This window comes from Phalacrocorax aristotelis, chromosome 1 (assembly GCF_949628215.1).
Source record: "Phalacrocorax aristotelis chromosome 1, bGulAri2.1, whole genome shotgun sequence".
Classification (NCBI taxonomy): domain Eukaryota; kingdom Metazoa; phylum Chordata; class Aves; order Suliformes; family Phalacrocoracidae; genus Phalacrocorax; species Phalacrocorax aristotelis.
The window spans coordinates 124,464,506-124,488,079 of record NC_134276.1 but is presented as its reverse complement, the minus strand read 5'-3'; the positions used below and the strand labels follow the sequence as shown (position 1 = coordinate 124,488,079).

General features: G+C 40.3%; 1 protein-coding gene across 1 annotated transcript in view; it reads right to left on the bottom strand.

Annotated features, from left to right (window-relative positions):
- Nucleotides 1-23,574, bottom strand: part of IMPG2 (interphotoreceptor matrix proteoglycan 2) — a 61,948-nt gene that overhangs the window by 24,516 nt on the left and 13,858 nt on the right. Inside the window, exons 4-7 of the mRNA XM_075105200.1 lie at nucleotides 12,749-12,780; nucleotides 12,629-12,652; nucleotides 3,062-3,114; nucleotides 2,510-2,601 (exon numbers count right to left, since the gene is read on the bottom strand). Coding sequence (XP_074961301.1) covers nucleotides 2,510-2,601; nucleotides 3,062-3,114; nucleotides 12,629-12,652; nucleotides 12,749-12,780 — 201 coding nt within the window. The remainder of the gene's footprint in view (nucleotides 1-2,509; nucleotides 2,602-3,061; nucleotides 3,115-12,628; nucleotides 12,653-12,748; nucleotides 12,781-23,574) is intronic.

The window sequence follows — 23,574 nt, the reverse complement described above, 5'->3', positions numbered from 1 at the left end:
GCACGGCTATACTTAATGGCGTGTGAAAACTGCAGTCCAAAGCGCAGCATGCTCACTTCAGCCATCAGCATACCTGTTTGCCTTGCATTATAATGGGGTGCTCATGAAACCTTAGGGACAGAGGTGGCAACTAATGAGGCAGTCTACTAAGCAAGAATTGTTTTGAGAATTCTTGTATTGCAGATAATTCCGTTTTCTGTTTGCACATCTTTAGTGCAAGTGCATCTAGGTGACCTCAGCTACAAACAGAAAGCTAGTTGCGTGGGATGTTCTTGAGGCAATTCAAAGTGCAACGACGGATACACCATCACTTAAGCCCAGTCAGCAGTAGGCTGATTTACCCAAAATTTACCCATTTATCACAAGGCCCCTACTTATTGTCCCACCTGGAAAACAAGACTTGGCCAAGTTCTATATTCAGAACAACACTCTGTGTTGTTCAGCCTCAGTAAGTGAAGGATCCCCCCACATATACAATGGGCACTGGGAGGCCTGCAGGGACCTCTGCTGAGTTAAACTGGTGGGCTTCAACTGTGAGGCCTGCAGGAGCCCAAGGAGCCCTGTGGCAGCGGCTGTGCAATGCAGCAGGGAAGTGTGTAGCCATTATGGCTGTAACAGGCAGCAGTGAATTCTAAATTTTAATCTCATTTGAATGCCTGAGCAACACACGAAGAACACTTTCTGTTTGGTTCCTTAATATTTTACAACCAGTATACTGTTCCTTGTGGTATACTGAAAGACATGAGAAAAAACAGAACTTGCTTCATGGTTTTGTTGTAAACTAAAAAAAATGGGGATTTGTGGGAGAGAGGAGGGAAGGCTGGCTTAAGTTAACTTTAGCCAAATGTCTTCAAAAGGAAAAAAGCCAACAAAACAGACCTTTTCAGCAAGACTGCAGCCTGTGTTATGTGTGTTGCAGGAAATGGAAAAACTTTTTGTCTAGAAAGGTTAGCTGCCACCAGCAAGCAACTTACACATTGTTTAGGGACCCTGTAAAAATTATTAGTTAAATTCTCTGCCTCTCCCCATCCCTTTTTGACTAGAAAACTTTATTAAGAACCAGAATGACTAGTACACTACTTAAAGCTAGTTAGCGTTTGAGAGATACATACTTAGCAGGCATATATGTGTTGCTACTATATGGATGTTTGCAACTCCATGTAGTTTCAATCTTTTATCAGTACCCCAAAGCCAAAAGAAAAGTCAACATATGAGTGCAGAAGATGAGCTTTGCTCACTCTTGGTCTTGTAATCTGCAATGCATTTTGGCTGCACAGAGCAGTGATGAGGTGTGATGTAACTGTATGGAGTGAAAACACTGTAGCAGCAGTAGCAATCTAATTCCGGTTTCTTTCTGATTTAACAAGTGGTCCTATTCTCTGCTCAGGCAGAAAGACTTCAAGCAGTTCTGTTTCAAAAAAAAGAACAATGGTGTACACGGGACCAAGCCACAATTGTTCTTAGTGCATAATACAAAGTCAAACCCTGGACGTGAGTCAGAAGCTGTCTGCCTGTTTCATATGCATATTCTTGGAAGCACAATATCAGAGGTCCATCAGCCCTAAAAAGCTCTACAAGAAAGTACAGTTTGGCCCAGTTTTGCTTCATTCCCATACTAGATTACAGAACAATGCACAGTTAAACCCAGTACCATAAATCATCTTCTACTTACATGCAGCATGCACAACTTTGTAAGCTTCTCAGTAAATCCAGTGAGAAATTCATATTTATAAGAAAACAAAAGCCAGTTGATTCATACTGCTGGTTTGCAAAATTTTCTTCAGTCATGTAGGCCCATAAATACTGCAGTTGGAGTCTAGAGTTTGGGCTTAAATTTTAATCCAGAGGAGCTGTTTCCTGGAAGCAAATACTTCCCTGGGACCTATGTGGCGGTCAGCACTTCTGAAAGCCAGCTCTCTTCTACATAGACGTTTTAAGTACCTGATGTAGGCTTCCCTGTGTTGGGAGGTGTTTTTTCCAATATCAAGGTAAATTTGACTGTAAGTTGATAAATAAAAGTTCATCTATGTCAGCAGAGCAAAAGGAGCAGAGAATCAGAAGGAACCTTCAGGGTAATCCAGGCCACTTCTCTGCTGCCCTACACAATTGTACCACACAGACCCCTGAAACACTACTACAGCAATGTAAGGTGGACTGTGTTTCCATAGGAATAATAATGTTCCACATTCTTCTTGGAGCTTTCAAAAGCCCTAGGCATTCCCTGTCTAGTCCTATGTCACTAGTAAAATCCTCACCTGATGGCTCGACTGATCCATTCTCTCACTGTGGGGGAAGCAGCATTGCAAACCGTCTGCAAATGGAAAAATACCTACCCAGGAAATTATTTTTAAACTTCCTAAAGGTCATGCCCTGTTTTTATGAAATCTTAATTTGTATTAACACACTATGCTAACAACACCTTTAAGTACCAGGAAATGCAAGCGATCACAAAGAGCATTATTTAGGAAAGGCAATAGAATGCTGAATGAAATGAAAAAAACCCACTCACAGTAGTGTCTGCATCTTCGATCTCACGGACGGTACCACCCGCAGGACTCTCAATGGAGATCTCATGGGGGGGAAGAACATTGGCAGCTGCATCTGAGTTTGAAAGACAGCAGTATTATTCTGTTTGGGTTTTTTTTTTTTATACCCATGTACATGTAGATACAGACAGAAGCAGTTCAGCAAGCATTAGCCAACAGTAAAATTTCATTCGTATTCCCATCATCACGACAGAAACAACACAGGAAACACCTGAAGAGCCTGAGGAGAAGTATCAAATACACTAATCAGAATAAATGCTATGTCTAAGCAGATGTATTTTTGGGAACACAAAGTTAAGTGCAATAAAAAGGGTACAGAACTAATTTCTCAAGTAGGATTTTCATGAGTCATATAATAACAAAATAGTGTCAGCATATAACATGATCTCCATCACAAACAGCATTACTTGGAGATGGAAAAATTCACAGCTCTGTCTGAAATCCAAACACCATCAAATTTCTCAATTTTCTAGTAGTTCATAATCAGCCTTGACAGGAGTTGGATGAAAACTGACCTCTCAATGTGGTAACATCAACATCTGACGCTGGAGTTGGAGTCCCACTACTGCTAAATAAAAATAAAATTAGAAATTTAAGTTGGACATGGTGAGATAGATTTAGTAGTTTTTGATTTATCTGCAATTCTGCTGCTACACCAAAAAACATGTTTGCAGAAGAAATTTGCAATGGTACTACTTTGCTGATAACATTGCAAAAATTAGGCTTTGCAATATTTTTTGCAATCTTTTGGACCTTAGATATTGGTTCACTTGCATCACACAACACATCATCAGCCTCTTCGGGTTGCTAACCTCCTTATATTCCAACTGACCCAGAGTCCCCCCCAGAAATACATTTTGCCTTGTAGCAGCTCTGTAAAGGAAGCAAATGTGAAGACCAGAGCAAAAAACACAAAGATAACACCTGTAATATTATATAAAATGCTCAGTTTTAGAAATACTCTCCAGTGCTCTAAAACATCATAACTCTACTGAAATGACGGCAAGAAGATGGGTTGTTCTCATCATGACTTTTACCATGCTTATTTGGAAATCTTCAAAGGGCATCAGTTTCCAAATCCAATTATTGCATTCACACACACACAAAACAGCTCTAGGCCAAGTGTGGAGAAGAAAAACATTTCAGATATAAATCAGATGAAGACTGTCAGCCTGAAGAAGAACTAACAGTTTTGACATGGCTCTTAGAGTAAACCCAAACTCCTTAGGGCCATTCCTGTAAGCCCTGAGCAACTATCAAGTTAGCAAGACTGGGAGACACGCTCTGACAGAAATGAGTCTTTCCTGAATGAAGGAAAAAATTATTTTTCAGGTTTTTCATATTTTTAATATATACAGCCCAATCTGTAAGATTGGAATTTTAAGTGCTGGAGAGAAACTAAACTTCAGACTTCAGAAAATCATTGAAGTTCATTGCACTGACACGTCTCTCACTTCTAAAGGAACTCTTTTTTTTTTCTATGGTCATACTTGTGCCTCAAAATAAGCATTGCAGCAAGGGGTCTTCACTGTAATATATGCAAGTGCTGATACTACGTGAGCCATGCTTCCTAGCCTTGCCAGGTCTGATTTTTTTATTCACATGCTAGATTACTGCTCTTGAAGTCTGTTGTCAAGCAAAACTCCAGTCAAAGTTGATGGATATTTTACCTCCTTCAGGATGTATGATCAGTCCCTGTATTGCTCCAAAAATCAAAGGCTTCTAGCACCAGCCAGCCAAACAGATCCAAAGGTACATACTAAAAATACCGGGGCACAAGCATATGATCAAACAGTTTCACCGAGTTAACATCTCAAATGCTGTTTCTCCCCTTGCCTCCCACAGGCACTTGCCAATAAACAGACCTGAAGACAAATCTGATTAATTTTCTATTTAAGCCAAGAATCTTTTCACTCATCCTTTCTCAGGAGGCACAGGCTAGTCCTGTGCATAATGATTAAAAGACAGTAATTTCAGGGAATGTTAAACTGACAGGGTGAGATCTACATAACAATTATAAAATATCAATGAAAAATAAAGTCATCTCCCGATGAACAGAGCATAAAATACTTATTCAAGAGTTTAAACAGAACCTTCATGTATTTTCCTGAACAACTAATGGCGATGAGCTCTATGCAAGCTTCGAAATGTAGAGTTACTTGTGTCTGCTTCCATCTCGTGGACATTGCTACCTGTTTTCAGCCAGCACAGCGCAAGGTAACTCTCTACCTATTCTTTGATAACCTCAGTAAATCTTGGAATGATTTCCAAGACTGGAAAGCCAAATTTTACTAGCAAGTATAATTTACACTAGGTATCCTCTCTTATCCTCTCGGCCATTGCCATCACACATTTATAAAAAGTCACAAGTAACTCATTCATAAAACATCAACTTCTTCCTGCTAAAAAAAAAAAAAACAAACAACCAAAAAAAAACCCAAAACAAACTACCAAAATCCGCTGTTAAAAGGATTTAGATTTTCTTAAGAATGCTGGTTATATTTTAGAGGGAATTAGTTTCCTTACTTGTTTATCATCTTAGAACTGAAACTAAAACTATTGCTTAATTATTAATTGGTCAAATGTAATATTTTCCGGTTAAATACACCCAACTCCAAGGATGCGTTACTCTTCCTGATTTCAATAGGCATTAGATAACATTTATACCAGAGTCTCAGAAATTACAGCATAAGTAAATAAAGCATTTTAGTGCATCATATTTAATGATGGTATGTTCAGAAGCAAATATGATTCTACTTTTCAGGAGAACTGAAACGATCTCAGATTTACTTATTACAAACTTTAGTGTAACTAAGGTCAGAGTAAAAACTCAACAAAAGCAGTGATGTGCAGTGAAACAACTCTGCTACAGGATTTGTAACCTTCTGTTCAGCTGAAGTGCTCAAACCCATATGTAAGCATTACCTAAGCCTTGTATCAACCCCCTTTTCTTGAGAAGGGGACAGTGAGAAACATGATTTGCTTTGTTAGAATAATTTAGGCTCTGAGCTCAACCTCAGACTCACAGCATTCAATCCAGCTGCCCATGGGTCAGTGCCCAGTACACTTTGAGGGGCTTCTGGGCACTCCTGACCTCCAGCTGCTGCTCCAGAAGGCAGTGGTCGCCCACGGATCCCACATCATACCTGTCAGCCTTCTGCAGATGTGTACTGTAACTTAGGGCATCTTGAAAGGACCTAAAAGGCTATCTGACCAACTGAATTGTGGGCCCAGTTCTGTGGTGGCTTAGCCTTGGCTAAGGGCCAAATGCCTGCCCAGCCACTCTCTCACTCCTTCGCAACAGGACGGGGAGAAAATAAGATGAAATAGTTCATGGGCCGAGGTAAAGACAGGAAGATTGCTTACCAGAATAAGTAATAACTTTGCCTCCATGGGCAAAACAGGCTCGCCTTAGGGAAAATTAATTTATTGCATATAAATAGATTTGGGTAGTGAGAAACAAACATTAAAACACCACCTTTCCTCCACCCTTCCCCAGGCTCAGCTTCACTCCTGACTCCTCTACCTGGTGTGGGCTTTGTGGGGGCAGCGGTTCCTTCAGGAAATGTCTACCTGCTCCAGCATGAGTCCTTCACAGCCTGCAGGGAATACCTGCTCCCCTACGGAGCGCCTCCTCCTCAGCATTCCCTGTGCCACCATTTCTCATTCTTTTTGTTCCCTCCTCTTTCTCCCCATGCAGTGTTTTTGCCCTTTCTTAAACATGCTTTCCCTGAAATGCCACCACCGTGGCTGTGGGGCTCCGCCATGCCCTGCAGTGGGTCAGTTGGAGCCAGCTGGAACCGTCTGTGTCAGCATGAGGCAGCCCTGGCCTCTGCTTACAGAGGCCGCCCCTGGAGCCCTCATGGCCAGCGCCTGGGCTCCTGCACCCAGTACTGCAAGATCAATTTTAACTAAGTTGCTTGAGTGTTTAAAGGAAAAATCCTCAAAGCAGGCAAGAAAAAACAAGCAGAATGCTATAGTATGGTATAAATCACACTACTCGGGTGCAAATGGAAAAGCCTAAAATTAGTTTTCTAGAGTGGAGCACTACTTCTAGATTGGATTACTGGTTATAGATGTTCAAAATAAAATTCTCCATTTTTTCAAAGGTCCCAGGGCACTTTCACTGTGATTGACTCAAATGATCAGCAGCTCTTCATCTGACAGAGCGTTTTGGTTTGTAGCATCAACTTAGGCACCGGGTTAGCCACGTGGTAGCAACCACAAACCAAACTGCGCCATGAGCAACCGTGAGAATGCTGAAAAACAAGGTGAGAATAAGGCAGCTGTCATTTAGAGCATAGCAAACCGATCACCTTAAGCAGTAACAGGCTTGTCAAGGCCAGGTAATATGTTCTTACTGGTACAGAGGGGCTTTTAAATACAAGCCCCCAAGAGCTAACCAATTTTCTGACAAAATTCTGGCTCACAGCTGGCTGAAAATTAAAAGCCAAGTGCTTAAATAACACCTAGTAAAACCCTAATCAATCTAACCAAGCAAGACCAGTCAAGTACCGAATTTGGTCAAATAAACAGTTAGCACTTTTCCTCAGGAGGATAAAAATACTGTTTTAAGAATCTGTGCTATAACCTACCTCGCTTTATGCAGAACATCATTGTTTTTTCATTGCTTTACCAGAATGGTGAGGTTTGCTTTCTTTTTGCATCCATTTCTTTTTGCCTTCTACTTTACCTTAGCATTTTAATTTTTCAAATGCTCACTCTACTCACCTCCTAAAAAAGCAGCAATAGTACTAGGTATCTCTAAGGAAGCCACTCAAAATGCACATGACAATGCATATACTGATTTGCCTGAACACAGTGCTCTTCAAGGTAAACAGAGCTTCAAATTCCCCTTCAGACACCCCATTTAAAATATTGGGGAATTTCCCCCCGCCCAAGGATTAATCCAGGGCCCAGTCTGTAACTATACCTACACAAGCAAGCTATTCCAGGTGGAGGGACTGTATTCCAGCAAGAGCTTATTATGAATTTGAGACACATACACATGAAATGTAATTTCTATTGTCCTACCTGCATGAGTGATGCCCTGGACCACCTTGGCTGAGCAGTAAGCAAAATATAAAAACATACACGTATGTATGGAAAGGCAGGAAGGAATATGCACAAGCAGATGTCTAAGCAGCAGAATGAGCAACACTACACTGTGTTTCCTTGGCAGAAACAACTGGTTTCAGATCACACGGCTCTGTTAGATACCTGGACCCAGGCAGGTGTAAGACCCATAAGGGCCTCAGAAGTTGATCTGAAGCAAACAGAGACAGCCTATACATATTAATACAGCAAAACTAGCTCATAAATACAGCCTGTATTCCCCTTTTTCAAACCCCATGGTAAGTACTTCTGCATGACATCAGTCAGGAAAAGACTCAATAGGTTCCAGTCCACCAAAGCACGGAATGTCCCATTGACTCATAGGCAAATGTAGAGCCTAAACAAGTTCTCCACGTGCAACCATACTGTGCTATTAAGGAGAAATACAACTCTGCACCTGTCAAATGGGACACCAGCGATGCCATTTCACCCACCCATGAAATTTTATAAAGCTATTTGTTATGTTTTTCTCTCCATTAGTCCTAAAGTTTTAACACAAACTCAACTATGTGGTTGAAGAAGGTAACATCTTCAGATTTGTACTACGCATTCTGGATATCTATCAGTTTATTTATCAATTTGAATATCCTGAAGTCTAATTTGCTATGTCAAGAATTTATTTCTCTTAAACATTATTATTTCAATGCTCATATTGCACAAAGAAAGAAAAAGCATTTTATGGTCTGATTTTCTCATTTTAAAATATTTTAATCACGTCATTGAACTGATTAAGTATGCAGTTTCAGAAGTATTTTTGTCCAAGTACAAAAATGCAAGACTGAGCCTTGTATTCAGATTCTTTTCCTTTCGAATTACACTTGCGTTTGTCTTAATTTTCCTTTAGGTAGTTCTTCAATTTTTACCTCTGTTAGTTTTAATTAAAGCAAGACATACCTTTCACATTTGCTACCTCACAGTAGGGAGCACAAAAGAAAATATACAACTGAAGAGGAGCAGTGTGGAACTCTTCACATGGGGTAAAGCTGTGCAGATGCTCAAAAATTCCTGAAACAAGCAATACTGTTGCCAAGTCCACAGGCAGACAGTAAAGGAGCTCAGTTATGTTTCTACTTCGCTGCAGGCAGAACTGCTGAACAGCTGAATCGATCCCAGCATGGAAGACACACACTTTTTCTTTCATGAAGCATGTTTAGATAAATGGTACAAAATTCGAGTTGATACATCATCAACCGTTGCTGCCACCACTGATGAAATATGGATCCTAAATTTGCCAGTGTATTTCAAAGCAGAGAACACTGACAGAACAAAGGAGGTCCAGACATGATTTACTGTCACTGATTTCAGCGAGTCCAGAATCAGAACGCACCACTCAGAAAGGACACATGCTTCTATTTATTTCATTTGACATTAATAGCCGCTTCTGAAGAAGTGAAAAAGTAGTGCATTATATTCATCCTTTTCAACTATCTCATACTCCTTATATTTTCTTCAGTATGCTATTGTGCATATGGTATTCAAGCAAGGCTCTGACACAAAAGCTATACTTCTCTATTCCAACAATTTTGTTTTACTACTTTGCCTTCAGTTGATTCTCAAGATCTGGCTTTTGACCCCCCCACAGGCACTAGACAAAACAACTGCCCTATTGTCACGAGATGTTCTCCAACATTAAAAGAGCAAAACTCATTACATAAAGTCCCAATAACCTACTGAATAAAGCAATTATTAAAAGTCTTTAGCTGATATAGTGCCCCACCACCATGCACTGGGGCAAAACTCTACAGTGTCTGCTGGGCTGCTCTATACACATCTGGATTATGTCCCATATATTACCTGCCCTTTGAGGTTTTCTCCTCAGTGGTATTTAGTTTAATCCCTCCATTCCGTTAAAGGCCAAGCTCGCTGAGCATTTAACCTACGTGAATGCACGCACTAGCCTTACGGGAACAAACTTTCATCCTGCCGTTATGCAATCGTCAGTAATGCCGGATTGTGAGTTATTCTGGGAAGTAAATTACACAAATACAAGCCACCTTTCTGTAGGCTACACTAAAACTATCCTAGCATCTAACTAGCTGAAACCACAGGTTTTTCCAGCTAGATGGAAACACAGCATTGATATCTAGGTAGGATTATAAGGCACATTAAATGAATTAAAGCACAGCTTCAATTCTACAGCTGTTTATAGCTTTCAGCACAGTTTTGCTTTAATCTAGAAAGGCAGAGTAGTTAAAAATAACAAACAGATATCCAGGGTCTGTCTTCTGTTCCAGATCAGCCTCAAATTAAGGAAATGGACCCCCAGTTTTTTCACAGGAAAAAGCAGATTGGTCAAAGCTCATAAAAAGAAAACAGTCTTCTAGTTTCTTGTGCCTGGGCTATACTGTAGAAAACAAACTGAAATGCTTCTGCACAGTCATCAGAGAAACTGCAGTTCTCCAGAGGACAAGTCAGAGCACCTCTGTTAGACCCCTGCTTCAAGGCACTCTCTGGAGAAGCCTGTCCTTCCCTGGCAATGTGGGAGCCTCAGCTAGATCTGTAAAGCTGATGCTTTAGAATAGTCCTGCCATCCCCTGAAACATGAGACCAGGTCGGTTCCCTGTTCTGACACAGATGGCACAGCTGGCTGGCAATACTGCCATGCTCAGAGCATTGCATCGCCCTGCACTGGACCAGCCTCTCTGCACACACGGTCAGCAGGTGACTATGGCACTGCCCAGGAAACGCCAGAAGCACCCTCACGTCTCCTTCTGTGCAGGAAGGGCTTGATGCCGGATTTCCCACACTGTGCCTTAAGGACTGTGGGTGATCCCAGGTCAGGTCCTTACTCCCATTTCTCCCAGAATATTTTCAAAAGGTCTTCATTTCATTCTGATGTGTACTGGGAAGTCTAGTATATTTTTTCAGAAAATAATAGTGTTGGGTGTTGGCAATACTGAGATGGCTCACTCACTCCTCTTGACAGAGGATGTCTGAAGTTAGATGAGACATCTTCTACCCATCACAGCCAATGTCTTTATATGACCCTGGCTTACAAACTTCACTACTTAAACCTTGTGGTTCAGAGGTGCTCAGAATTATCTTAGAATAAGGGTTCTGGGTTTTTTTCATTTCACCAAAATAAATATTAATTTATTCCTGATGCTCCATTATCCAAAGCAAATCTACCTGTTTCTGTCTCATTGGTTCAGTCTTGTATCACACTCTTTATGCGATAACTCGCTATCACATCCAAGCACAAGACAAACAACAACTTTTAAAGGAAGCTATATAGTAAAAACAAAGTTTAAACTGACAGTGATAAAGATCCCATCCTAACACTACAAACAATCTGAAGTAATATATACTGGAGTAAAAGCAGTATGTTTTTGAGAGAGAGCAATAAAGCCCCACAGTGAATGGAGTTGGGTAAAGCTTGCCAATTGCCTACTACAGCCCCTTTAATGCCTGTCACAAAGCACTCTATAAGATGACTTTTGTACAACATTAATCACTCTGATCCACCTTTCAATCAAATGTTGGGCTTTTTGCATTCTTTGGTTGTTTAGTCCAGTGCACGCAGGGACTCTAGATTAACTAGCGTTGATTCTAATTCCTCTAATATATCTCCACATCTACTAGAATAATCACACAGAGGAATACAGTAAGTTTTCAAACACAAACTTTCTTCAGAAAGATGATTTTTTTTCAGTCTTCAACATTCAAACTGAGATAACTGTATCTCTGAATACACATTTTCTGATAAATAAAATGTGGTTCCATTCAGTAAAGAGCCAGTCTAGAGAATGACTGATGCTAATGAGAAAGAATCGGACCCATAAAGTTTACAAGATTTTTATTTATGTATTTATTTTCTCTTTGAAAATAAATTCATATAAAAAATTTGGTCAATGTTGCATTCTAGTAAAGAAAGTTCTGAACAGATGTATGCTACCCAGTTGACCTGGAAGCTTCGGGGAGTACTTATGTCAGAGGGGCGTTCAGCTCAACACTGTAGAGAGAAACTAATCTCTTAGGAATCACTTTTGCCCTTATCTCACATTATTAAATTTAATATATAATGTGGTGGTTATGAAATCATTATAAAGATACCTACTTTGGGAAGTTGTTTAGGTTTTTTTGTGGAGGTGTGGGGGGGTGTTTGGTTTTGGTTTTGTTTGTGTGGGGTTTTTGCTTGGTTTTTTTAGTCTGTTAAGAGATTACTTTTCCCAGTACACGAATTACTCCTATTTATCATAACTTTATACATCCAGTAAAGCAGGGAATTGAATCTGCCAATTTTTCAGACAAGTTCATCACTGGGTTGTTTGGGTATTAATTGCTTTAAAAATAACAGCTTAGATTAAGTTCTGAGTACGAATGGAGGAATAATAATTTGTGCTGGTTTTCCTTTCAGTTCAAAGATGACATGAAAATAACAGGTCAAGTTCAGGTTTGCTTTGGTAAAAAGAAGCCATAATCCAGATTAGTTTTTGTTTTTATTGCCATGTTAAAAGTGTGAAGAGCCCAAGCAGCCAATTCCCTTGTGTTTTTAGAGCACACCTCTCAAAAGTTTTTTTAAAAAGCATTTCAAAAACATTCCACTTCTCTGTGTTTTGTAATGATGACCAGGACTACCTTAAAGTCTTTGGGAAAGGTTTGCAGGATAACCGGAACACTAACACAAGTAACTATGGACATACCTCTTTCCCAAAATGGATTTTCCCAGTAAACCTCTTCAGGTAAATAGCCTGCCTCTGTGCCCAACGGCCACCAAGGTGATGACATTCTTAAGCAAAAGTAGAAGCCCCAGATTGGCTGAGATATTTTGAGCATGTCAAGCATACTAGGACAGCCCGAGAGAGGTTCACATGGGAGAACCACAGGATTTCTCCACCATACTTCTCTATGTGCCCTATTGCACAAAGGTGAATTTTGTTCATCTTCAGTGCACAAATCAACTCCAGCAGCAGCAAGAACTGGAGAAAGGACCGATCACAAGGCTTTAAAAAGGGAAAATGACTTACCCACATGACCAATCGGTGCAGGAGCTGACAAGAAAAAGAGAAAAGGTTACAAAATGTCACAACTCAGCCCTGCCGTTATCTCCAGGCAGAATAAAATGCAAGGAAAACACAGATACTCACCTGCCCATTGTTTCCTTTGTATAGGACAGTTTCTGGAAAAAAACCAAACAAACCAACCCTAAGTATATTTGAGTATTGAAAGGTAAAAGGAACTGAAATGCCGTTTATACCACTTTGTCTCCTAGCCTGTTTTTCATCTAAATTCTCCTGTTGTTAGTGATGTTGGTTCTAGAGAGGAGTCACAGGCACGTCAGTGGGAACCCCACAAAAAGCAGGGAAGATCCTGAGCAGTTTGCAACGTGATAGCTGTTGAGGAATAATGCTGTATTCTGCTGCTGTACCGATGTGAACAGAATACAAAACGCTTATAGAAGATTATTGTCCAGCCACAAAATTTCTGCTTCTCTCTGGGTTTAGGGGAAAAGTGATCGTTTGGTGGATTGTTTATTGTGCTGGCTTTCTTCACATAATCAATGTAGATATATTTTTCAGTAAAACTTCAGCCCAAAGTGGATCAACTCAAATATCTACTTTGAAGTTAAATTACAATAAACTTAAAAAATTGTATTTCCACTTTGAAAACTTCTCTGCAAAGCACCCATGTGTATTTAGTGACCTAGGGATTGACACTCTAAGCTACCCCAGTGAATCTTCTTGTGAAGGAGGAGGGGAAAGGCCAAAGAGACTTTGTGAACAGGTTAGCCTGCTTGTTCTCTTCACCTGCGATTCTAAGGAAGTCTAGAAGTTCAGTTTTTGTTGATTTGGAGCCACCCCAATGACTACCTTTTTCTTCTTTCCAGCACATCTGTGGACAGTAAGTGCAATGACAACTAAAACAGCAGGCAGCCTGGATATCAGCCTGAGGAGGGCTTGCCAAAGTACTAATTTCAGTCAGCTTGCTTTTCAGCATGTCCTTTGGCCAACCTTTACTGTACAAGTCCGTGCTGGTTTTGGCTGGGGTAGAGTTAACTTTCTTCATAGCAGCTAGTATGGGGCTATGCTCTGGATCTGTGTTGGAAACAGCATTGATAACACACAGGGATGTTTTTGTTGCAGCTGAGCAGCGCTTACATAGAGCCAAGGCCTTTTCTGCCTCTCACCCCACCCCACCAGTGAGCAGGCTGGGTGTGCACCAGGAGTTGGGAGGGGATAAACCTGGGGGAAGAAGGAGAAAGGGGGGACGTTGGGAGTAATGGTGTTTGTCTTCCCAAGTAACCGTTAGGTGTGATGGAGCCCCTCTTTCCTGGAGATGGCTGAACACCTGCCTGCCCATGGGAAGCAGAGAATTATTTACTTGTTTTACTTTGCTTGCGTGCATGGCTTTTGCTTTACCTATTAAACTGTCTTTGTCTCAGCCCACGAGTTTTCGCACTTTTACTCTTTGGATTCTCTCTCCCATCCCACTGGTGGGGGAATGAGCGAGCAGCTCTGTGGTGTTCAGTTGCTGGCTGGGGTTAAACCATGGTAAAGTCCATTAAACGAAAACTAAGACAGAGCAAGACCAGTTTTAAGTGACAAAAAGAAACTAGCAAAACTAGGTAGTCTAACAGTGAAAAATCTAACTCAGGGCCAATAAAAGTGTACTGGGCTTTGGGTATTCTTTTTAAGAGGTCATTACACTGTTCGGTACAGTGCTTGTACTCAGCTTTAGTGCACTGGGATCTACAAGGAACAGAGACACTGATTCCCTTCTCTACAAGCTTTTGGGAAGTTATATATAAGAAGTAGCCCTTTTAGTAAAAGGTGTTTGTTCATTAGATAAAAGAGACTTTCTTCCATATTCAGGCAAGGCAGTTTGTAGGTGTTCTTAAAAAACACACCTGGTTATGAGGAGCCCCACACTTATCTTTAATACCACCTGGTAGTCCATACCCAGCAGCTTTACTCACTAGTCCACAAAGGCCATTGTCAGCAGAGGTCAGTATAGTCCTGATCATTTCCTAGAAAACGGAAACGAGACATCCCAGGGGAGGGCTGCCTTGGCCAAAGCTCTGTTGCAGGGCAGCCTCAGGAGCTGGTGGCACTCAGCTTTCCCAAACCTGGGTCCCAGGACTTAACCAATATGTCTTGTTATTTCCAAATCTTCTATTCAATAAATTATAAGAACTACTTACAAAAACCAAACCTGAAATGCCAAATTATTATTTTAATGGCAAAGGCCTGGAATAACAAACATAACACACTGTTTCCACACCTACATTAAAAAGAAAAAGGCATCAAATTAATAAGTGCTCCAATTCTGAGGTAAACTAGCAAAGCCTAATACTGTATGATTGGCTTTGAATAGCAGCCTCCGAGTAGGGTAGCTGGATTATTCCTTAATTCACCTAGTTCAGGACAGAATATACTCTCTTCATTACAAATCACATCTTTTGTGAAATAAAATAAAGGATTACGTGCTTCAAATGACTGTTTAAATGACCTGACTTTTCACCATTCTTTCTCAGACAAAATCTCCCACTGGATTGAACAGCAGCTTTAAGAAATAACAGTAAATATTATCACCCTTACATTTGGTTGCTGTATAATGCTGTGATGCTATTGCAAAAACAACAACAACAACAAAAGCATGAACTGTAAATTACAGATAGGTTGATAAAAGAATTATGATTCATCCATTAAAACCCATATGCCAATGCAAAGCTTGCATAGAGATTATTATCAATTTGCAGCTTTATGCCACAGGTAAAAAAATCTTAGGTTTTGCAGTAAATGGAAAAAGAAAGTATGATCTCAATACCCAGTATTCAGTTTCTTAGAGTCCATAGAGGGCTGAAAAACAGATTGACACGTTTTATATCAGTCCTACAGACTGAAATGTAAGACTTGTTTTTTATAATGTTACATGTTTTTGTTTTGTTTGTTTGGGTTGTTTTCTTTTCAGCCGAGGATGTGAAAATTAAGCATGCCCCTATTGCTAAACTGGCATGGTCTCCAGTATAGTGTGATTGCCTGCCTCTCTCTTAAATGTCTAATTTGCATTCCAGTCTGGGGTGGGGGCAAGCACTGACATATTTGAATTTCATGGCAAACAGGCACCTCTTTCCCCTGATTTGGAGCCAAGGGCTCTAGAGTTCTGATATTGGCCTGGGTTCTCGTTTAGTATAGAATAGCCTTTGCCAAATCACCTCACCTCTCTGGCTTGGTTCCTTCATTATCAAGAATGACTTATAAACATACCTACCGCACAAGGATCTGCAAGGATTAATTAACATCTTTACCCTTTGAATACTTAAAGGGATCTATAAATAGTTCTACATAGCAGCAGCAGCCACCACACCAAAGCTCGAGGGGATGGCTTTTACTCAGTGAAGCTATCTCTGGCCAATGCTTTGTATAAAATTAGTTCTCTTGAAGCAAGACCTTCATAACATAACTAGTTCTTCTAAAGCTGGGAGCTGAGCTTAATATCAGTTGCAGAAGTGCTTCCCTTTGTCAACAGACCAGTTAGTTTTATATAATGCAAAATTATGACAAATTAATAAGAGTCCGTAGCATTAAATAGTCTACCACAATGCCACAAAACACATACAGTACCAACTGGATGAACGAGCCTCTGTCAGCTCATGAGCTTGCAGGAAAAGCAATTATACAGGATACTCTTGTCTGATCCTAAGAGACAATTGTTATGCGCAGAAGACAAAATATCTTGAAGATAATTCCAGGCAGGAGACGAAGGTGGAGGAAATGTCAAGGAGATCTTAAATAATCTCATATTAGTTTAATCCCATCTGTGTAGGATTGTACCAAGCATATTTGATTTAACCTACCTGTACACATTATTTCCAACAAGTCATACCAAGAAATGATTCCCTCTTTGCCTGTCCTGATATCCCACCACTGTGTGCAGCAGAACCACACTCTCATGGAGGCAAGGCCAAAGCACTGGAAGGAATTCAAGGAAATGGATGACAATGTCCAGAACTGAAGCTGGAAGGAAAGGCCAGGATGGAGAGCAGTGCTCTGAGGCACAGCCCTGACAAATAAGGTGAAAATATGGTCTACAGTGAGGAAAAGGAGAGATAGCAGGAGAAGCTTAGTGGAACAGAAATTGTTTTAGCCATGTTCAATTTGAAACGAAGACCGGAGGTCCATGGGAAGGTGTCAGAAACAAGCTAAGGGTCCAGTATGTCCAAGAGAAATCAGCTCCACAGCAGAGGTGAACTCTCAGCATAGAAGCTATTCTTCAGGGTGTGTTAGGTGGTGTTGTCTAGAAATGAGGTACGAATCAGGGAAGACAAGGAAGGACTAGAGATTTGCAAAGTAAAGGAGCTGATCAGACAAGGATGATGAGGATAAAATATGGGTTCTGAGCTCTGCCTGGAAAGAGATGAGCACAGGCTCCACGGCTGACAGTTTCTATGCTGTGCCAGGTGTCAGAAAGAGACTGAAAAGGAAGATTTAGGCTGGAACTAGAGGAGAGTGACCAGAGAGGAAATTAACATAGAAAGAGCTTAAGAGATGAAAGGGAGATGAGGCAAGATTTGGAGAAGCAACTGGAGCTAATTAATCTATTTGCATATATGTAGTGGAGGTTTGAGGATTTTTCTTCTTAAGTTAGAGAAGGCTAAAACTTGCAATGCAAAAAGAAAGATCCAAAGCCAATAGGAGAATAGTAAGTGTGGGGATAAGAAAGGGAGTGAAGGAAATCTGACATAACGGCTCAAAGGAGGGCAACAGAAGAAATTTTTTTTGCATCTGTAAGGCGGGGTGAAGTGTGTGAAAGAGCAGATGAAATTTGCTTTAAGTGCCTTTATGAACAGACCACCCACCAAGAATACCATTAGACCTATTTCAAGGTATCCACTGCACTAACAACTCGGAGACTAGCTCCTGGCAGGGACTGCTGAGTAGTTGTGCTTCATCACCACAAGGGAAGAAGCTCTATGCAGAAGGAAACCAGGGTTCAGCAGCTGGCATGGCCCTGACTTGTGTCTCTTGCTCCAGGAAGAAGTTACTTCTTCACTTTTATTTACATTTCCCGTTTGCTTAGGACTTTTCTCTCATGGGAGTAAGGGCTCAGACTGCCACAAATAATACGTGGCCAAGGCTGGGGAATCAGGGAGTTAGGAGGTCCTCACACGCCAGCAGTAACTTGGCACCCACACAGCAGTACCGGATGTATTCTAAATTCTGATTGTCACTTTTTTATTCCTCTGGGCCTATAGGCACAGCAGTCTACCTACTTGTTTTTCTGTTATTATTGTTGTTATTCTGTGTGATAGACACATCAGTGTGGGTTAGGTTCAGAGCACACTGGCAATCAAAAGCGTATTAAACAAGAGACTGTAAGACCACTCAAAATAGTCACCCAACAAAATCTCCAACATTTCTTTTTCCCCACAGCCAAAGGCTACCTTCAAAATGTCAGTGTGTGCTATAGCCAAATGTCAAAATACAGTTTGTATTAAACAACAACAAAGTCTTATGCTGGACATGCACGTGTGCCTTATTCCCTTGTTTCCTGTGATACTCCATCAGGCTAATGAAAAAATAGAAATAAAAATATATAAGCATGACTTGATAACATTGTTTTCTATTCACTAGAAAGAAACTATTTTTTCCTTCTCTTCTTATTGCAGTACCTTCATGAATTATATTCATAACAAGAGCTGACATTGTTTCTTGCTATATAAGCATATGTAATACTAGTCAATGTGAAATCACCTGAGGCTCTGTGAAAAAATGTAAGCAGTCAAGGTACCTGCAAGGTAAAAGGTACTCATCCGTATCCTGCAACAGAAGCTGAGTTTTTACAGTCTATTCTGCACACTGTGGTTTTGGGTTTGATTTTGAAGAGCCACGAACTACATAAGGGTGTGCTTGACTTCACATTTACTTTTTTTGAACCTCTTGAAAATATCTTTGTTCTTACTAATACTCCATATTTTTCAAACCTTCAGTTCTTTTAACTTTGTTCCTTCACACTTAAACATTGTGCAGCATCTTCTGATGCAATTTGTACAAAATGTTGCTTGCAACTTCTTATATTAATTGCTCTGTATATGCTACAGATTGGTGAGCCTCAAGGTGTGCAAAATTTTGCTTAGGCACTACAAAGCCACCAATTTTCTGACATTTCTCTTCCACAAATAAAATTTGCAACAGCACCTGGTTGGTGTGGTATGCCTCTTCCAGTTGTATTCTGGCTGAAGCAGCAGCAGAGCTTTGTGTGGTTGAAACTAAAAGGATTTAAAAAAGGGAAAAAATAAAAAGAAAAAACCTAATACATGAGGTGAGGCTTTAGTCTACCTAGCTTAATTTCTTCGTCCTAATCACTGTCAGCAGCAGATGTCTCTATGGAAGTTGTGAGAAGATCCAAAAACTGGTCAGGAACCTTAAGAGATCCCTCAGCATGCTAAGGAGACAAAGTAGCCAACCAGTCCACAGAAAAGTTCTTTTGACTGTTACAGTATTGGGTTCTCAATCTGCAATAAGTCCATTGTCTAGAAATATTACAAATACAAAAGAAAATTGCAAACATCATCCCCAACCGCTTTTCTTAGCCCCAGCAGGTCACAGAGGGAAGCAGAAGTTTGTATTGTTCTACTGAAGCTCTTGGATGTGAGGACAGGGCACCAGCAGCCTAGCTTGGGAGCTCACCACACACCCAAACCACCTCCCGATCGTACACCTGGTAAGCAGCTCCCAGCAGTTAAAGGAAGGAACAAGGGACGCCCTGGAAACTGACTCTCCTTTAAACTACTTATGTAATATAAGAATAGGCTGCATATGAAAATTCAAACCTCTGGTTTCATTTCATATGATAAGCTGCACAGAATTAAAGAAAATTTGTAGAAAGAAGCAGGCAGGGAAGACACTTTTTGTAGCTAAAAAAACCCTCCTTGTAGAATCTCCAGAACACACAGAAGAAAAAAAAAAAGTCTTCTCTAAAAGACAGAAAAAGCAGGAAAGCAAGTGTCAAAACAGTTCAACCAGTTACTCCAGAACTGCTGCATTATTTCAGTAATTTATAAAGTTAAAAAAGAAATGTGCCCAGCAGCTCTGTGGGCATCTTACAAAGAATATCCTATGCCAGCTGTAAACACTCCTATGGACAGCACAGATTGTGCTGGTTTGACAGCAGTGCTTCAGTCTTGTAGCAAGTATAAGGCTCCCAGGAAATCAAGTTACTTTTCCTTGTGTTTCTCCTCTCTTGGATTTTTGAATAATTATCTAGCAGAAGTGTGAACACGGCCAGTCACAAGGCAGAGTGGGGGCAAGTTTTGGTAATATCAGAATTCCCGACATACATGGCCCGAAGTGTAGAACGACCACTTGAACGGGATGAATGAGAACATTCTACATAATACAGAGTTATTCTCTCCCTGAAATACAACTACACAGTAAGGAACACAAGCAGAAGTAATTTGTGGAGAAAGTGAATGTGGCCTCCCGTGACAGCACCGGAGATCTCATCGCCCTTATTGGAAGCAAGCTGTGGGATAGAAAAACCACCCACAAAAAACACAGAACTGAGGCCTTGATATGCGGGACAGAAGGTCAGGGGCACAGCTGGAGCACCGAAGCAGGAGAGCGCGCTTATCTGTGTTTATAAAATACGAGGAGCAGTGTGGTAGAACACATTCAGAGGCGGAGAGAAGGGAAAACCACTAGCTCAGGAGACAGACTGTATTAAGGCTGATCTTTTGTTAATAAACAACTTCAGCTTTGCTTGTGCATGAATACAGACCCTGTGTCGTGACTCGCCACAGTAATTTATACGAAGGAAGGTTTATACGAAGAAATATACTGCAAGAAAAACTTCCCTTTGTATTGGAATTACCTTCTCCTTTTCCATTTCTGCCAAGATTTGAAAAGAGATAGAGGGATAACAATCCCACACTTTGTAAATCTACTTAATATCCAAAGAAATTAGTTAGGCTGGGATTCATTCTATGTAAAGTACTTTCATTTACCATGATCACAGAGAAAGTAAAATGAAAGAATTGGGGGGGTGGGGGTGGAGAATATTTAAATTTAATTTTTTTGTGGTTAGCATAAATCTGTTTATCTGCTTCTTCTGAAAATCTGGCAGATGATTTGCTTTAAGAACTGGTGAAAACTTAGTATACATATTATGTATTACTGTGTAATGTACATATATATACATACACACACACATATGTCTAAGTATCACACAGAGGCAGGCCACAACTCTCCAAGACAACATACGGTGCATCCCTTACTTATTACAGAGCACCAAATGCACTGCCTTTTGAAGCACACCTCTCCTACCAGTAGAAGCCATCTGATGGCAAAAGAGCAAATTCAAGTTATATATGCCTTCACCGCCACCAAATTAGTCAAGTCTTCTTGATAGACTATTAGAGACTGAACATTTTATTTACATGAATTATGCCATTCTGGAACAGACGTTACAACATCTGTAGGTGTGTGACCATGATCACCAGGGATTAGAGGAAAGGGGAAAAAATAAAACCAGGAAGGAAGGCTAATGAAGTGCCATTTAATTACACTGCTCAAAACAAACTCCACACTACAACAAAAACAGCATGAAAGCAATCATTTTGCTGAATTACTGTTTATCGAGAGCAAGCCCCACAGGTTTATTTTGCCTAATTTTGAGATATGCTGAACTCCTTTTGAGAGAAAGAGGGAAAATTCATGGCATGCAGCACTTCTAAAAATTGAATTTCATGTTGCCAACTACCAAAAAGTAATACAGAAAGACACTCTAGAACAAGACTGCCAGAAGCTGCCAACACACACAATACGAAAGAGATAGCAGATCAATGCTATGGCAGTAATAGCCAATATATACCAAAAGGAAAACAGAAAAAATTTGATCAGCTGCAGGCTCTCAACTCCTGAAATGAACCACAGATGATTCACAGACACTGGAGAGCAGAGGAAGATTAGAAAAAAGTGGTATTTAATGAGGCATGTAATGGCCAGACAAAGAGCTACCACTAAACAGAAGGCAATTTAATAGCCAAAGAACTACTGCCAACCATGTATGCTGCTTTTCTGCAGTGCCAGGCAGAAATGAGTCCTCATTTTAAGCAATTGAGGGTGTAGACTATTCACATGTATCACGCATGGACGCTACTGAGTAACGTGCACACTGCGAAATTATGGCAACCCTTTGGTGAGAAGCGCTCAGCACATTATAGATCAAACCTAAGGAATGAAAAAAATACAGCAACAGCTGACCATGAACATGCTGTAATGAGAGAAGAAAAATCCCACAAGTAAGGGAAAGGCTTAGCCATGCAAATTGGTCAATTTAGCTGGTGAAAGTGGAAAGAACAAGAGGGTAGGACACAGTGCTTTAGAAGGGGTGCTCAGTTCTACAGGCTGAGCCCCAGCTCTTACCACATTAGACTAGAGCAAACAACTAGCAGGAGGAAGGATGTTCTTAAAAGCAGAATCCTAACTGCTGCATCTGTTTGGACTTAGTGTTCTCAGAACTGCTTCAAAGAGGTTTCACACTGACAAGCATTTTGTGCGTTAGCACATATGAGAAGAGTGAGTCAGTAGTTGAGTTAGCAATTAAATCCACACTCTGACCTGAGTATTCAAAAATATACCATCAGACCATCTGAAGCTGGCTGACTGGGGGAAGGGATAGAGTGCTCTTGCCTTCAGTCTTGGGTTCAAATTTAAATTGAATTCAGGCTTTTATTTCAAAAAAGTTCCCTGGTAGAATTATGACATTTTATGTGGAGCACAGTGGTGACAGCATTCAATCCCTCTAACACAGACTAGTCTCCCATCAGATCAGCCCAACAACTGTCACCTTTTATCAACTATGCTGAAAGCAAAGAGAAGGATGAACAATCCTTTTCCAGAATATTGCAATACTGAAGGGAATATGTCCATTTACAAGAGAAAGAAAATTTAAATTAAACATAAGCCACCTGAATAAATCAAACCCAGAGCACTTTATCTGACTCCACTGTAATTCTGAAGGATTGTACCCCAAAAGGTAAAGCAGCAGTGGGAAGCTATCCTGCTTCCAAGAATCATCCTGATTTGTTTTAATAAGCTCCCACTACAGATCATCTCACTACCAAAATCTTACATAAAGCACTGACACATTCACCGTGCAAGTAAAAATTTCACATGATTTTTGTTTGTCTCCATCTTTCTGCAACGCCTTCTAAGGACAACAGTACCATCAGACATCATAGAAGCAAACTTTGGCTAGCATCCACCTGTGAATACTAACATGCAGGCTCCAAAAAAAAGCCTCTCTCCATTGTACACAACATTCCCTGGTACACATTCCTAGCATAGGAGTCTATAAAAAAGCAGAAAGCAAAAATCCACGCTAGCAGAACATTACTGATTCTATGGGATCACACATTTAAGACTTAACAACAAGTTTCATACATTAGCATGCAAAAATAGAAGACACTGTAACCTTAAAGATACACACACCACCGTACATTTTAAGACAGCCTTTTATCCAGAGAAATTAAGATACCTGCTGTAGCTTAGATGCATACAAAGTTGAGCACTTAATTTTGTACTAAGAACTTAATTTTAAAAGTCACAAACTCCTAAAGAGACACCTTCATATTTCATTTGAGATAGGCTTCTTTAGCTTAATGCTCTAATTTGCTTTAAGCTAAAATAAGCTTGCTTCAACTGAAATAACAGAGAATACACCAAGATATTCAGCAATTTTTAAATTAAATTACTTTACAGACATACTCTGATTTTAACCTCTGCAACTCCCTATGGTAACAATGTTATCTTTTGCCTTTATAGGACACTAAATTTTTTTATATTTATAGTCACACTCATTTCAGTCAGGCTGCAGTGCACAGATATCACAAACCTACTGCAGCATAAAACATCAAAGAAGTAATTTTGCCATATGTCTTAGTAGCATCAGAAATACAGCTCAGAGTTTC